The 14,418-nt window shown below is 45.9% G+C and overlaps 2 protein-coding genes across 3 annotated transcripts; one reads left to right on the top strand and one right to left on the bottom strand.

The window, feature by feature from the left end:
- The first annotated feature begins 366 nt into the window (after nucleotides 1–366).
- tdp1 (tyrosyl-DNA phosphodiesterase 1) lies at nucleotides 367–6,301 on the top strand. 2 transcript variants are annotated; one of them, XM_086190218.1, is made up of 16 exons: nucleotides 367–524; nucleotides 912–1,526; nucleotides 1,750–1,793; nucleotides 2,002–2,057; nucleotides 2,582–2,678; nucleotides 2,788–2,822; nucleotides 2,927–3,019; nucleotides 3,346–3,516; nucleotides 3,645–3,723; nucleotides 4,150–4,326; nucleotides 4,610–4,658; nucleotides 4,744–4,810; nucleotides 5,143–5,250; nucleotides 5,367–5,469; nucleotides 5,568–5,673; nucleotides 6,096–6,301. In XM_086190218.1, the coding sequence occupies exons 1-16, from the start codon at nucleotides 395–397 to the stop codon at nucleotides 6,167–6,169; spliced, it is 2,004 nt and encodes a 667-aa protein (XP_086046344.1). In that variant the 5' UTR covers nucleotides 367–394; the 3' UTR covers nucleotides 6,170–6,301. The 2 variants fall into 2 exon arrangements, 1 of the variants encoding a protein (XP_086046344.1); XR_015110700.1 differs by lacking the exons at nucleotides 5,367–5,469; nucleotides 5,568–5,673; nucleotides 6,096–6,301 and having other exon boundaries at nucleotides 4,744–4,904.
- Nucleotides 6,302–6,753: 452 nt separating this feature from the next.
- On the bottom strand, nucleotides 6,754–13,711 carry lrrc28 (leucine rich repeat containing 28). Its single transcript, XM_086190232.1, has 10 exons — nucleotides 13,548–13,711; nucleotides 12,938–13,178; nucleotides 12,438–12,478; nucleotides 12,202–12,239; nucleotides 11,968–12,105; nucleotides 11,101–11,307; nucleotides 10,881–10,983; nucleotides 10,489–10,673; nucleotides 10,250–10,409; nucleotides 6,754–8,720 (listed from the first exon to the last, which is right to left on the bottom strand). Exons 2-10 carry the CDS (start codon nucleotides 13,100–13,102, stop codon nucleotides 8,651–8,653), a joined length of 1,107 nt encoding a protein of 368 aa, XP_086046358.1. The 5' UTR covers nucleotides 13,103–13,178; nucleotides 13,548–13,711; the 3' UTR covers nucleotides 6,754–8,650.
- Nucleotides 13,712–14,418: the final 707 nt, after the last annotated feature.

Below are 14,418 nucleotides of genomic sequence, written 5' to 3'. Positions count from 1 at the left end.
ACAGAAACGCCACAACACACAGTTTCATTTTCTACCTCTGATACGTCAGACATTAAATGCCCACCAGATTAGATCCATTAAAAATATCTCTAATATCAATAACCATTTATAACAAAAGTCTAATAAATGAGGCCGCGACTTCCAACTCATTCCTTCTATTTAGCTGTTCTGAGGCCAAAAGATATCATTTGCTTCCTCAATTCATCCAAGGCCACAGGATATGACGAACTTTTTTTTCTCTGTGCCCATAAAAATTCTCTTTATTGCCTCCTCAAAAAATAGTTAATACACTTGTAAAAAACAAAAACAAAAAAAACAAAACCCAACATTAGATGGGGGGGGGGGGGGCGGAACAAGAAAACCCTAGAAGACTCTACCCGGACGCCTATTTTTGATGCACATTCCCGCGCGTTGTGTTCTTTCATGTTTGTGTCTACGAGGGTTTGCTCATCGGTGGATCTGTCGATGCCTCTGCACTCGTAACATCTCCCGACCGCTGCCGCTCACCCACCGGACTCCGCGAAGTAAATAGAGAACTGCTCCTGCGCGTGTTTCCGCTTCTTAAACCCTCCATTTTCTGTCGATATATACATTAATTAAACCAAATCAGTGCATGACTTTAGATCTGTGACTTGATTCCTCAAAAATTCCAACCGTTAATATTTCTTCATCTTGTTTTTTTAACAATCAAGTTCAAACATCTGCACGCACGCTTATAGCCATGAATGAGAACGCGTTTGAACCCCCCAATTTGAAAACGGTTAAAGATTAATATTCTGATCTCATGTTGTTTGTTAGTCTGAATTAGTTTCCCCTCGGGGCCTCAGCACCAAACATCCTCCAGTACTCAGGAATTATTGGCAGGTGGGAAGCTGCTCAGGTGAATTTCTGTGGCTGGTATTTTCTTTCAGGCATGTCTCAGGGCAGCCAGCACGGCAAGTGGACCATCTCCAGCAGTGATGATGATGAAGGTGATGAGCTTCCTCCCCCCAGAGCGGCAACATCTAAACGCCACCCACCTGGCAAGTCAAATCCCGGCTCCCACTGGCAACCTTCCACCTCCAAACTGGAACCAGTAACAGTGGATGTGAAACCAGAGCCTGTATCCTCTCATGCGAATGGCTCTGAGGCGGGGCAGTCGGCTCAACTAAACCAGTCAAACCCAGTAAAGTATCAAGAGTCCAGTCCCTCACTACCTGGAAAACGTAAGAAAGAGGTGTCGGACGGCTCCGGCTGGGCCCTGTCTGACAGTGATGATGATGATGGCGTCAGGGAGAAGAGTGTAAAGAGGGAGCCCCCCAGCCCCAAGAGGGTGAAGGGGAAGGACGAGCAGCCCCCCAGCCCCAAGAGGGTGAAGGGGAAGAACGAGCGGCCCCCCAGCCCCCACGGACGGCTCTACTACATAGACGAGCCGGACGACTTCTTTGAGTCCAGTCTTCCTGGTCTGGATGACACCTACAGGTTTTACCTCAACAAGGTCACAGGCCTGGACAGGAAGTACAACAGTGGAGCTCTGCACATCAGAGGTGAGACGGCGTTTGTTGAGACGGCGTTTGTTGTGACGCCGTCAGCACTGGGCCGCGTACATTTGCTTGGCTAGGTGCCAAGGATGAATCTGTCCATGCGTGTCTCAGACAAACTTCTACTCCTCCGTCTGACACGTACAGAGCTGGACGTTCACCTGTGGGTTTACACCCACGGGACGTTCACCTTCGTCTCTGATAATATCTGATCCTTGTTTTTTTCTAGACATCCTGTCTCCATTATTCGGGACTCTCAAAGAATCGGTTCAGGTGAGCAGCCTCACAACAACACAACAAGCGCATGTTTCACGTGACAGCGAGAACACCCGTAAGAGAACAGTCATAAAATCTGCTTTTACTTAGATGTAGGAGTTTTAGGTTGCTTTGATGTCACCACTCCTCCTTCCATCTCACCTGAATGCTGTCTGTCTTGCGTGTCCAGTCAGATGTAAAAACTCCGTATCCTATGATTTCCTAGTTTAACTACTGCTTCGATATTGCCTGGATGCTTCAGCAGTACCCGGAGGAGTTCAGGTAAGTCTCCTCTCTCGTCTCATTCATTTGCAACCGCCGTCTTTAAGATGCAGAAATGTTTAAAGTTGATGAGTGCTGTACTCACAAGTGTATTTTACACTGTGGAACAAAATTTAGAAATATGTTACGTGTGTGTGTGTGTGTGTGTGTGTGTGTGTCAGGCTACACACTAAAACAGCTTGATTCAATAAAAATCCTGCAAAATGATTGTAATCATCATTTCTGAGATTTGACGAACGGCTCAGTTAAAGGTGTCGTTCGTGGATAACAGTCCAGTAGGGGGCAGCATCTAAGCAGAAAGCGGGGGTGTTGTTCACCTCTACTGTGAGAAACAAGGTAATGCTAACTTCCTTAGCATGAGCTGAGGGTGGCTCTCTTACTTTCCCACTAGATTTTACCCCTGACACTCACTTGTGGTTTACGCTGGGTTCCTTGTGTCAGTCCACTTGTCTGAGTGGCTCCTGCTGTCTCTGCTACATCACGGAACGACTCGGTTTCGGTTCAGTCTCCCTTTTCCTTCTCAGGAATCGTCCGGTTCTGATCGTCCACGGGGATAAGAGGGAGGCCAAGGCTCGGCTGGTCCAGCAGGCCCAGCCCTTCCCACACGTTCGGTTCTGCCAGGTAGCGAAGAGTTTCTAACTTCTTGAGTTCAATTCGTTGATAAATTTAGAATCAGACTGGAGTGGAGAGGGAGGCAGCGTGTGGTGATGACTGGGATTCTCTTCCACAGGCCAAACTGGACATCGCCTTTGGAACCCACCACACGTGAGCGTCTCTTTTCCTCTCTGGTGTGAACTCAAACTGACACCAGCGGACCTAAATCACCTCCTCCGGTCTGGCGGTGATGGGTTTGTGCTGCTTCTCCACAGGAAGATGATGCTGCTGTGGTATGAAGAAGGCTTCCGAGTGGTCATCACCACCTCCAACCTCATCCGAGCTGACTGGTACCAGAAAACTCAAGGGTGAGTCTTGGGTTTTCTTCCTGTTCGTCGGACTTGACAGGGATCACGAGGTGTTTTTGTGTCCGTCTTGACCTCCTGCAGAGCGTGAAGTGTTTAAATGGTACGTCATCGATCCGGTGGTCGTCCATCCTGGAAGCGAGAACCCAACAGAACCAGCAAATGCTTGTGATTATTGTTGCTCTGAATAGTCAAAGATTGCCGGGCTTCTCTTCAAATTGCGAGATGTAATTACAAATTAAGGAGAAGAGCGTTAAAAAAAAAAAAAAAAAAACAACTGAGGAAATGAGGCTTGACCAGAATTTCCCAATATTTCTTTTCTACAACAGGATGTGGATGAGTCCTCTGTTTCCACGGTTACCGAAAGGCAGCAGCGAGACCTCGGGGGAGTCTCCCACCTTCTTTAAGCGGGACCTGTTGGAGTATCTGTCCTCGTACCGCGCGCCAGAACTGGAAGAGTGGATCCAACGCATCAGAGAGCACGACCTGTCAGAGACGAGGTGCAAACATACACGCGAGTAGCCAGTACGCCGACGTTTAGTCACAGTGATGCCAAATTCAATAGCAAAATAAAACAAACTATCAAATAAATGATTAAAAAAATAAATACACATTCTCTTGTCATCAGGGTGTATCTGGTGGGCTCAAGTCCAGGCAGGTACGTGGGTCCAGACATGGAGCGCTGGGGCCACCTGAGGCTGAGGAAGGTATTAATGCGTTACACACAATCACTGATCACGTGACATTCAAGACATTCATCAATTAAAAGAACAACTTAACCACGAACCGAACGCTGGCTGTTGTCGGCCGTGTTCTTCACAAACAGCATCAACTCCACCAAATTGGTCCGCCACGACGGTAAAGCTGGTCTGACATCACATGGATGCGGCGTCGTTGTTGTGAAAGCGTGTGTGTTTTGCACGGAGCCATTAAACCGTCTGAAACCCACTTTGAAATCTTTGAACCTTGGAATCTATCTATGAAAATGAAAACAAAAAAACAGCCTTTATGATAGTGGGGTTTTTTTCTGAACCTGGTCCACCTGTAGTTTAGATTAGTTTTTCGCTATCGGGGGGACGCTTGAACTCACCTGATAATCTGATAATCATGAATCTCTAATTGTCAACTCCTAGCTGTTGTATGAGAACACTGATCCGCTTCCCGGCGAGGAACGGTGGCCCGTGATTGGACAGTTCTCCAGCATCGGCTCCATGGGGCTGGATAAGACCAAGTGGTTGGCGGGGGAGTTTCAGCGCACCCTGACCACACTGGGGAAGTCCTCTCATCGCTCTGACCCCCCGCTTCACCTGGTACGTCTCAATGTGTTCCTGCTCCATCAGAAACCTGCTGAATAATGATGTGTAGCAGTACTACCTGCTACTACTCCACAGCTGGATCATAGTACATTTACTACACCTTCTCACAGCCCCTGCAGGATATTTGATGGTGTCAAACCAAATGTGTTGGATTAAAAATGTAAACTCTTAATTTTACCGGCACCGCTGACCGACATGTTGGATTACAAATACGTAAACTTGCTATGCATCTAATAAATGGTATTTCCTCATGTGTACTTCTACCCGTGTTGATCAGCTGTACCCATCAGTGGAGGACGTGAGGACCAGCTTAGAAGGATACCCAGGTGAGTGTTTGGGTTTTCTGACCTGTGAAACGGGCCGGTCGTGCTTTGGCTGTGGTGACGGTCTGGTTTGGTTGTCGTCCTCCAGCGGGGGGCTCCCTCCCCTACAGCATCCAGACCGCTCAGAAGCAGCTGTGGCTCCACTCCTACTTCCAGTAGGTTCACCTCCACGTTTCACTCCTCCTGCATTTGCTAACTTCCCGATGGACTACAAAAACCCCTCAGCCCTGTGGCAGTCTGGAGACGTCTGTGAGAAAACGACCCTCTTCCCTCGAATTTGATTCACGACCCCTGGCCACATTTTCTCTGGTTTTCTTTTACATTTATTTCTTTAACACTGCGTGGTGGAGGACGGTTCTGTGTACAGTTACGCAGATGAAACGTGTACTCAGCTGTCTTCACTGAACTAAGAATCTTCAAGTTTATCAATTGATTTGGTGTGTGTGTGTGTGTGTGTGTGTGTGTGTGTGTGTGTGTGTGTGTGTAGTCACTGGAAGGCAAATACGACAGGGAGGACTCACGCCATGCCTCACATCAAGACATATATGAGGGTGTCGCCAGATTTCACACAGCTTGCCTGGTTCCTCATCACAAGGTGTGTGTGTGTGTGTGTGTGTGTGTGTGTGTGTGTCAGTCAGCTTCACATTCATGATTTTATTTTTATTTTTTTTTAGTGCAGTTTTACAACTGTAAAACTTTGTGTGTTTTTAGTGCCAACCTGTCTAAAGCAGCCTGGGGAGCCCTAGAGAAGAGCAACACTCAGGTGATGGTGCGGTCGTACGAGCTGGGAGTCCTCTTCCTGCCCTCCGCCTTTGTAAGAATATCTCTCTCTCACATACACACACACACACACACACACACACACACTTGGCCAAAGCTGCACTGTGTGATAGGATGTTTGTCTCCATACAGGACATGAAAACCTTCCCTGTGAACAAAAATCCATTTCCTGTCTCCTCATCCTCCTCTGGCTTTCCTGTGCCCTTTGACCTTCCCCCTACACATTACTCATCAAAAGGTACGTGCGCGCGCGCGTGTGTGTCCTTGCTGTAATGGAGGTGCAGTTTAAACCTGGTTGTTCCAGGGAGTAAACCTGTTCAGGCGCATCACAGGGTTTCAAGATTCACCATCATTCAAAATAGGGTCCCGATTCATAAAAGACATCAATTTTCCAGTTTGATTTGACCACAATAGAACTTTTAATTGGTCTAAAACCAACATAATAAAACCACACTGAATCCACCAAATGTACTTTTCTAAACTTCAAAGGTCTGACTTTTGTTTCAGACTCCAGTGAAGAAGCAGAGTTTTATTTATTTTAGTTGGAGTGATTTAAAATCCCCTGCACACTCATAATGGTGGTGGAAAGGAAATTGCTTTTCTCTTTATGGGAATAAAAGTATATTAACTCAAACTGACCTGTTTTCTTTCTCTCATCAGATCAGCCTTGGATCTGGAATATTCCGTACAGCCAAGCTCCCGACACACACGGCAACGTCTGGGTTCCCTCCTGACCCCACACACACACACACACACACACACACACACACACACACCTTAAAGACGCTAGAACTGCCTCTGTTAGTTTTCATGAACATTATATTTTTATATTTTACTGTAGTTCCACAATAAAACATCATTTTGCAGTTTGTTTCCATTATTAGTCCAACAAACTGATATGCTAATATTTCCCATCCATTGCACTAAGCTGACTGACCTCGCTGACCTCACCCAGGTACCAAAGTCGTTCCAGAAATGTTTCTAAAGCTAAAATTACACAGTCTCAACAAAGAAATACTTCATAGAGATTTCTATACCCTAGATTTAATGATGCGGGTAAAAGTGTGTTGTAGAAGTGTACTTGATGACTTTTGACAGAGCTACGCTACACAACCCATCCACTGCCATTCATTATGCTAAGCTAACTGGCTTAGGCCAGTCTCAGCCCCCTGGTGCGGCAGGGAGAAGGGTCTCTATCTTCCCGTCTGGGTGCAAGGAACAATGGGCACATTTCCTTAAAAGCTGGCGTGTTTCTGAAAGACTGCATCGCCGGTTGCCAGGATTGCTGTGAAAAGTCATTTCAGGAGACGTCAGCTAAGAAGCTTTCGTTGTATTTATTCCAAACAAACACACATTCTCAGCTGTTAATCAGAAACAGACGGCACAGAAAGGTGCGGCAGGAAACCCGCGCGGTGATCAGGTTGAGGGATCGCTTCGGTTATGCTGCTCAAAGGGTTTGAATGTTAAAAATAGCAAACGTCAAACAACACATTTGTTACACTGACACCTTTTCATGCAACCTTAACAAAAGCTGTTGTGTAAAAAAAAAAAAAAAAAAGAAGTCCAAAGTCACTCAAACAGTCAAAACTGACACGATCAGAAGAGACGGTAAATCAGAACTGTACAACAGTCATGAACAGACACCACGGCTTTCCTGCTGATGATGGAAATCTGGGAAATGTTTTTTTTTCGAGCTGTCCACAGAGTATTTAAAGAGTGTTGTAATATAATATAGAGTGACTGTTCGTAGAATGAAATTTGGCTCCAATTCAGTTGATATTATAGAAAGTGGGAACCAGCACTTCAAGACGACAAACGGATAAAAACCACGAGAGACAAACTCTTGGCTCATTTTATTGACCGTACCTTGATTTAATATCCGGGCTGGAAAATTTCCAAAATTTTGTTGCCATATTTTCTAAAACTTTTCCAGGACTGGACACTGCTTCTTTTTTCAGATTTTTCACAAAGTATGAACCCTGTTTATTGTGATATTTTCTCTTTAGATACTTAACCAGGTCATCGCTGCCATACATCATTCCTAATTCTTGCTAGTTGGGGGGCTCTTTTTTTTTTTTTCCTGATTCAGCGACAAAGCTGTCGTGACGCATGGATGATGAGTTTCTTTAGATTACCACAGAATCTCGGACTGACCGGATTGTAGCGTGAGTAGCTTTGACTCTTGTGTTGATCGCAGTGCTGTTACTCGCACCTGGTATTCAGTTCTGCCACCCAATGGTACTTTGCATTCTCTATAAGATCAAAACTTTGGTTGCGGAGTCCAAGCTTCTCCAACACGACTCACTCACCATCTTTTCCCGGTAGTTCGATGAACGTTTGACCACTTGACATGTCGCCACTGTCAAATGCTGCATCACAAACATTTTTGTTTTGAAAGGAGGAGTCACGCTCGAGTCTGCGTCCAGCTCTCCGTAGAACCAACTGGGTCAGAACACGTAGCGGAGGTGACGTCCTTCTCGGACGTGTTTGCAGGCACCAACGCTGATTATCCTGAATCTGGACTTGGGAGTCCTGGTGTCATGTAGTCGGTAGCCATTAAAGTCCAGAGTTAAAACCCAAACCCAGTGACTTCCGCTCCTAATAAAAACAGAATTGCCAGCTTTGGCTTTAATGGTCAGACAAGTCCTGTGTCATGTGTGGGTTGAGTGTGAATAAGGCAGCTGCTGCTGGAAGTGACGCATTAAAAGAAAAACATTCTACCAACCAGCTATCCTTCAAACGTTGTGAAAGAAAGAGGCCTGAAACGTCGCAGAACGGCCGTGGCTCATGTGGGAAGAAGATGGTTTTCACACACAAACATTGATAATGATAATAAATCCAAACAGTGCCCACTTGTGATTGTGGGGTTTGTATTAACTTATGGTTTAACACAATTAGTTTCTAGTCATCTCTAGTTAAATGAGCACAGCAGTGCACGGTTAACACTCGTAGTAGTTAATGCACACTCAGGAATACCACCCTGCCATCGGTCTCAGCGCTGTGTGTTCAAGTGTTGCTGAACGACTCCCGCGAGCGTCGTCCGACCCAACAAACACCCACACAGGCTCGTTCTCCGTGGCTCTCTGTCGTCAGGCGCCTGCACCGATCCAGCTCAGACCCTCGAGGTCGCCGATCAGACAGATGACAAGTCGTTATCCGTCACCTTGTGAGGACCGATCGGAAGCTCCGGAGTGGAAGGAGCTCAGGAAAGTTTGTCACCCCTGGAGGTTAAAAGTCCGGAGGCAGTGATTGGAGCAGCAGTAGGCCACAAAACTCACAGTCGTCCTACACAAGAGAGAAGAAGGAAGATGAGCACACAAACATTGAGCTCGTCAGGACAAATATATCATGATTCAATATCTCACATTGGTCATCCATTTGTGACATTTCCTAATGACGTAATGTTCTTCAGAAAGGGCGAGGTAATCTGCCTCATTTCAGTTCAACTGAACGAGGGCGCGTTAAACAGTAGCAACAATACTCGCACTCATTTTTTTTAACTGTCATTTTTCTGTGAGCGCTGGCACAGAGACGCTGGGCAGGCGAGGACCGCACTGGGAGCACGAGGTGAATCTCACAGGAGAGAGTGGCTTTGATCTCGTTGCAGGTTGCAGCAGGCGGACGACGCAAAACCTTTTGGTCCCGGTGGAGGAGCGACGGGCTCAACAAATGAAGTTGAGGAGAAGACAAAAGCAGGATTTTACTCAATCAAAGCCAGGCAGGTCAGACTTGGTCCCAGCTGAAAACAACAATCTGACCTACTGGCTCGTCGCTACCTTGAACCAGAAGAGTGCTGGTTTGTTTGGTTTTGTTTGATCAAATCAAAGTGTTTGTGGATTACTGGGTGTGCAGCTGGATGACGACGTGGATTATTCCGGAGACTTCACTTCAGAGTTTCTTGGGTGCAGGTGGGACTGGACTAGGGCTGTAATCTCCCAGTCGACTGGTCGATTTAATAGTCGATACGTTCTGGCTCGACCAAAATTCTGATTGGTCGATTTTTTGCCACGTTAATTTCATCAGGAGGAAAGTACCGAAAGCACCCCTGCTTCACAGATAACAATCTATCTTTGAACACCCCCCTTGTTTTGCTATTTTGGACTCGCCCGACCCAGTAGAGACAGACAGACTGAAGAATACTAGAAGGCCAACGTCTGGTGGTTTGATGAATGTATACTTAATTTTGATGGTTTCATTTAAAGTCAGTCCTCGTCCACCATGTCAAAGACGTCAAACAGATCATGGAAAAAAAGTCGAATGCAAAGTTTGCAAACAACAGTTTTCATGTCACAGCTCCACTACAAACACGACGACGTATCACCTAGAAACGGTGAGCTAACGTGTCCACCTTAAGTTGCCCCGTCAGTTTTGAGCATATGAATGTATCAGAATTGATATTTCAATGTTTTAGTCTAATAATTGTTTTGTTTTAGTTGTAAAAATTCTTACCGTGGACTTGCCTTTTGTGTTTAAGAGTAAAGTTTTAAGTTAAAAGTCTATTTGTGTCTCAGCCGCGATGCCGAGCTCCTCTGTTCAGTCTCGCTCTGTGTGCAGGACAAATGATAGCGTCGGTCAGTTATTATAACGTGACAAAAACAATTGTCTAAATATTCCTCAACAGGTTTTGTGCTGACGGTTGACACAGTCTAGTTTTCATATATAAAATTAGTCGATTTTTAGTCGAAATTTGAGGGCTTCAGTCGACCAAGAATTTCTTTGGTTGATTGCAGCCCTAGACTGGACACACATGTTTCAGTAACGTAGCATTAAAGGTTAGCGACGCAGCCCAAGGCCGGGCTGGGCTGAGGTCAAACCTGCGGTGCACTCCTGCCAGGGCCGTGTCACGGAGCGGGAAGAGTTTCGGGTAGATGATGGTGAACATGGCTTGGCTGCAGCGGTGACAGTGACCCAGGGGGAACTGCAGCAGGTCCAGCAGGCTCTTGGGGAGGCTGATGGGAGGCAGCAAGCTGACGTCTAAAACACAGAGCCTGTTATTACCGGCGCTACTGACTGAGTTGATCTTTGCAGCCTCACAGATGAACCACAAACTCACCTGTTGGGCGGTGGTGGTAAAGGCGGTGCAGGGTTCTCATGGCGAGCTCCTCGAGGGGAACCACATTATCTGTCACTGATCCCACCACCTTCACCTCGGCTGGCAGGCCCACCAACGCCTCGCTCAACGCCTCACCCAAAACCTCCCCCAGCTCACCCTCCAGCACCTGGGATGACACGCCACACCTGGAAAGGAGTTATGAAGAAGAAATGAAGCACATTTACTTTATAGTTTACTCTCGGATATTAACATTGGCCCCTGAGTTACCTCTAATATCACCTACGAACAAAAGGCTGAGATCTCTACATCGCCCAGTCTGCTGCGTCTCACCTCAACTGAATCCAACTGAAAAGATCTTAAGCTAAAACTGAGCCTTTGGAAAGCGTTATTACCCACTGCAGCCGATGACCTTGTTATACAAGTAGGAGGGGAGGCCTTTTAGGTCCATGTTGTTGTCTACAAACACAAACTGTAGCTCCCGTGATCTGCCCAGATCTAAAACACACACACACACACACACACACACATTTAAATATATATATATACTAAAGCTGCTCTCCTTACGATGATGTAAGTCATTATGGTGACAGACAGATAAGGGTCTGCACTGACCGAGCGGTAGAAAGGTGAGCCGGTTGGCAGCCATGGAGAGCTGGTTCAGGCGGTGGAGCCAGCAGAGATGTCGGGGAACATGGCTCAGCAGGTTGTGGTCTGCTGTCAAATTCTGCAGAGAAAGACAGCGGTGCAGCCGATCTGGGAGAGACACCAGCTGATTCATGGACACCTCCAGAGTCTCCAGATCCTGCAGATCCCCGATCTCTGGAGAAGACCAACATTTCAGGACACCCCATATGTTGCCGATACCTGACAGACTGTTGGCGTGGCCACACTTGTGACCTTTTGTAATCAAGCTGCCTTTACAACACAAACACTAGAGACCAGCTGAGTGCTAGATGGCTTAGCATAGCCAATGGTGCTGAACGGGCAGGTTAGCATAGCATCGCACATCGTTTGTAATTAATGAACATCCATTTACCATTGTCTTTATGACAAACGGTACAAGCTGGACATTGTCGCCTTTGTTTTCATTTTAGCTAAGGAACTCTGTCACCCCCTGCTGGCACATACACGCCACTAACCAGCCAACGTTCCAAACGCACTATGAGCCACACAGTGGAGAAGATAATGAGTCGACAGTTCCCCTGAGTACGTGGTGCTGGTCGTAGCAAAATCTAAATAATTTACAGGATCCAACTTGTTCCTTCAGATTTGAGTGTCCATGGAAGGATCGAAATCTCCTTGAAACAAGGAGGCTCAATGATGGACTGACTGACTTTCACAACATCACCAGCACATTTCACCAAAGTGCTTCGTTCTGGTTCATGTGTGATATGAAGGAAATGATTTCACACACTTCAGTGGGAGGTTTGACTCTGACCACGAGGAATGACAGCAGGACGTCCAGCTGCTGCGGATTACCTGGAGGAAGGCATTTCAGCTGGTTATTAGATAGTCTCAGGTGCCGCAGTGACCGCAGACGGCCGATCTCAGGACAGAGAAGCTGGAGGGCGTTATTACTCAGGTCCAGTGACTGCAGCCTGGCCAGGTTCCCAATAGCTGAGGGGGAAAAAAAGCACATCATAACGTCATCACACAGACTTATTAGCACTGAGCTCAGGAGCACAGATGGATGCAACACAGAGGAGGACTCGCCTTCAGGAATAATCACGATGTTGTTTGAGTGCAAATACCTGAAACAGAAAAGAAAATGAAAGCTACAGTTTGTAACTCAGTGGTTAATACTCTAAAACAGTGTGAGATGCTTTATTATCATGACGTTGTAGTACAAACTTCAGGCCATGCATCCACCTCCTCTTTTCACCTTTCAACTTATCAAATAAAAAGATAAACAAATAGAGGAGAAAAACACAATTTGGCCAAATACTCACAATTCGATGAGATTGGGGAGCTTCTGTGCAAGATTGTCAGGCTGACGGACAAGAAACCACAAGTACGATGTAAATCTCACACTTCTTGCTTATGGCTGCATCTAGCAGGTATTTTCATGATTACTTCATTGATAGCGTCGATGACGTAAAAAATATCTGAGGTAAAATGTCTTGAATCCCCCCCCCCCCCCTAAAAAAAATCAGGGTGATGTTTTTAATATATTAATTTTTAATCCCAAAAAGTCCACAACCTGAAGTTCAGTTCACCATCACTGACATCTCACACACAACATATTAAAATTAGAGACAAAAATGATCATAAATTATATATTGATTGTTTTCAAGACACATTGGTGAATCTATTATTCAACAGTTGTTGACAGTAAATTAATCAAATCTTGACAGGGAACAAAAACACCTTCTGATGACCTAGAAAGCGTCATATTCTCCGTTTGTAGCAGGTGCCTGGTGTGACTACACCTGCGTGTAAGTGCTGGTACCAGTGTAGTGAGCGAGTTCCTCTTCATGTACAGCCTCTCCAGGAACTGCAGGCCTTCATCTTTCAGCAGCTCCACGGGGAAATTGATCAGATTCCTGTAATTAAGGAACAGGTTTTTGTGGCGCTCCTGCTTGGCCATGAATATAGTCTCATGGAGTTCAGCCATTTTTGAGAAGATCCCTCTCCTTCCTTGTGGAGGAGACTTGATATTGCCTCTCCTTCTTCTACGGCATTACGGTTTCCTGCAAAAACGGGTGAAAAAAACCCATTAATTTTATTTATTTAGTCTATTTAAAGGAAATCCACACAAACAGGCTTCTGTTGCATCTTCCAACACACATTCTCCTGGCTGGCTAACAACGCGTTGCTAAGGCTGCTAGCAACACTCTCCTTAGCGTTTTGGATACTGACACCGGACAAACGCACAGCCAGCCTCTCAGTTAGTGTAAATGAGTGAGGACTGACCTCACTTAGCATAGCATGAGCCTGCTAACTGCTGCTGGGACATGCTTAGCACCATCCGCTTGCTAGCTACGAGGCTGCTACTGCTGCTAGCTCCGTTCAACAACAACCACCGACAAAATTAAGAAGAAGAAAAATAAGCTGTTTACCTTAATTACGCAAAACTACTTTATGTGACTTTGAATGCATTTTCTCACAGTCAGCCGAACGAGGAACGTGTGGACGTGAACGCTTAATGAGAAAGTGGACGCTTGTCAGACAGTGACAACTCTCTGTCGTAAACAACGTCTGACGTCACTTCCCCCCCGTGAGCTCTTGTTGGTTAGAATGTATCAATTTTGAATCATCGCCATCTAGTGGACCAAACTGCTCACTGGCATGAAAAGACTGGCATGAGACTTCTTACTTTTTTTCCTTTTTTTTTTAAAGGAGCTAATGAGAAGATGACTTACTTAACGTTATTTATTTCCAAGAAGATTCCTGATAGTAAATTTCAGAAGGACTTAAAAAGGTTTGCGGTTACCATGAGTCCATGACCCGGGAGAGTTTTACAAAAAAAAAAAGCCTGAAAAGACGCCCCTTCGCTCAGCTGCTCCCAGCAGCGGTTCTATGTCTGTCAGCTCCACCAGTTTAGTGGAAATGTTGGCTTTGTTTTACAAAAACCCTTTTTTTTCCAGCCCTAGAAAACACCCATATCAAATTCCAAGACTTCTCCATGTTTTTTTTTTTTTCCAAGACCACAACAACCCTTGATTTTGCTCTCCAGCCTTTAGAACACTTAGAACATTCTGATCAGCTCAGCAGCGTATTGATGGTCTGTGACTGACAGCTTCCTCACGACGAGGGATAACGTACACAGCAGCCGCGTGCTCCAGCATCGGTTCACTTTAACCATCTAAATGTGTCGTTTTGGCGTTTCACCCATCTTTGGTACCAGTTTGGCTTCATCTTCGTATTTTTCCTGCGGACTTGGTGGCACGATGAGGGCTGGTGATAGAGCAGTAGGGCTCCGTGTTACAA

The sequence above is a fragment of the Aulostomus chinensis genome, chromosome 2, assembly GCF_037954235.1.
Source record: "Aulostomus chinensis isolate RoL2024-O1b breed Wild chromosome 2, RoL_Achi_v1.0, whole genome shotgun sequence".
NCBI classification, from domain to species: Eukaryota; Metazoa; Chordata; class Actinopteri; order Syngnathiformes; family Aulostomidae; genus Aulostomus; species Aulostomus chinensis.
This window is presented reverse-complemented; position numbering and strand designations above follow the sequence as displayed.

Bases quoted from the DNA above. Each gene is read 5' to 3' on its own strand.
- lrrc28 (XM_086190232.1), bottom strand. From the start codon at position 13,102: ATGGCTGAACTCCATGAGACTATATTCATGGCCAAGCAGGAGCGCCAC. The intron at 12,479-12,937 runs GTACCAGCACTT...CTTGTCCGTCAG, and splicing joins GGAACTCGCTCACTACACTG to CCTGACAATCTTGCACAGAA. The intron at 12,240-12,437 runs GTGAGTATTTGG...TTTCTGTTTCAG, and splicing joins CTCCCCAATCTCATCGAATT to GTATTTGCACTCAAACAACA.
- tdp1 (XM_086190218.1), top strand. From the start codon at position 395: ATGCACATTCCCGCGCGTTGTGTTCTTTCATGTTTGTGTCTACGAGGG. The intron at 1,527-1,749 runs GTGAGACGGCGT...GTTTTTTTCTAG, and splicing joins TGGAGCTCTGCACATCAGAG to ACATCCTGTCTCCATTATTC. The intron at 2,679-2,787 runs GTAGCGAAGAGT...TCTCTTCCACAG, and splicing joins CACACGTTCGGTTCTGCCAG to GCCAAACTGGACATCGCCTT.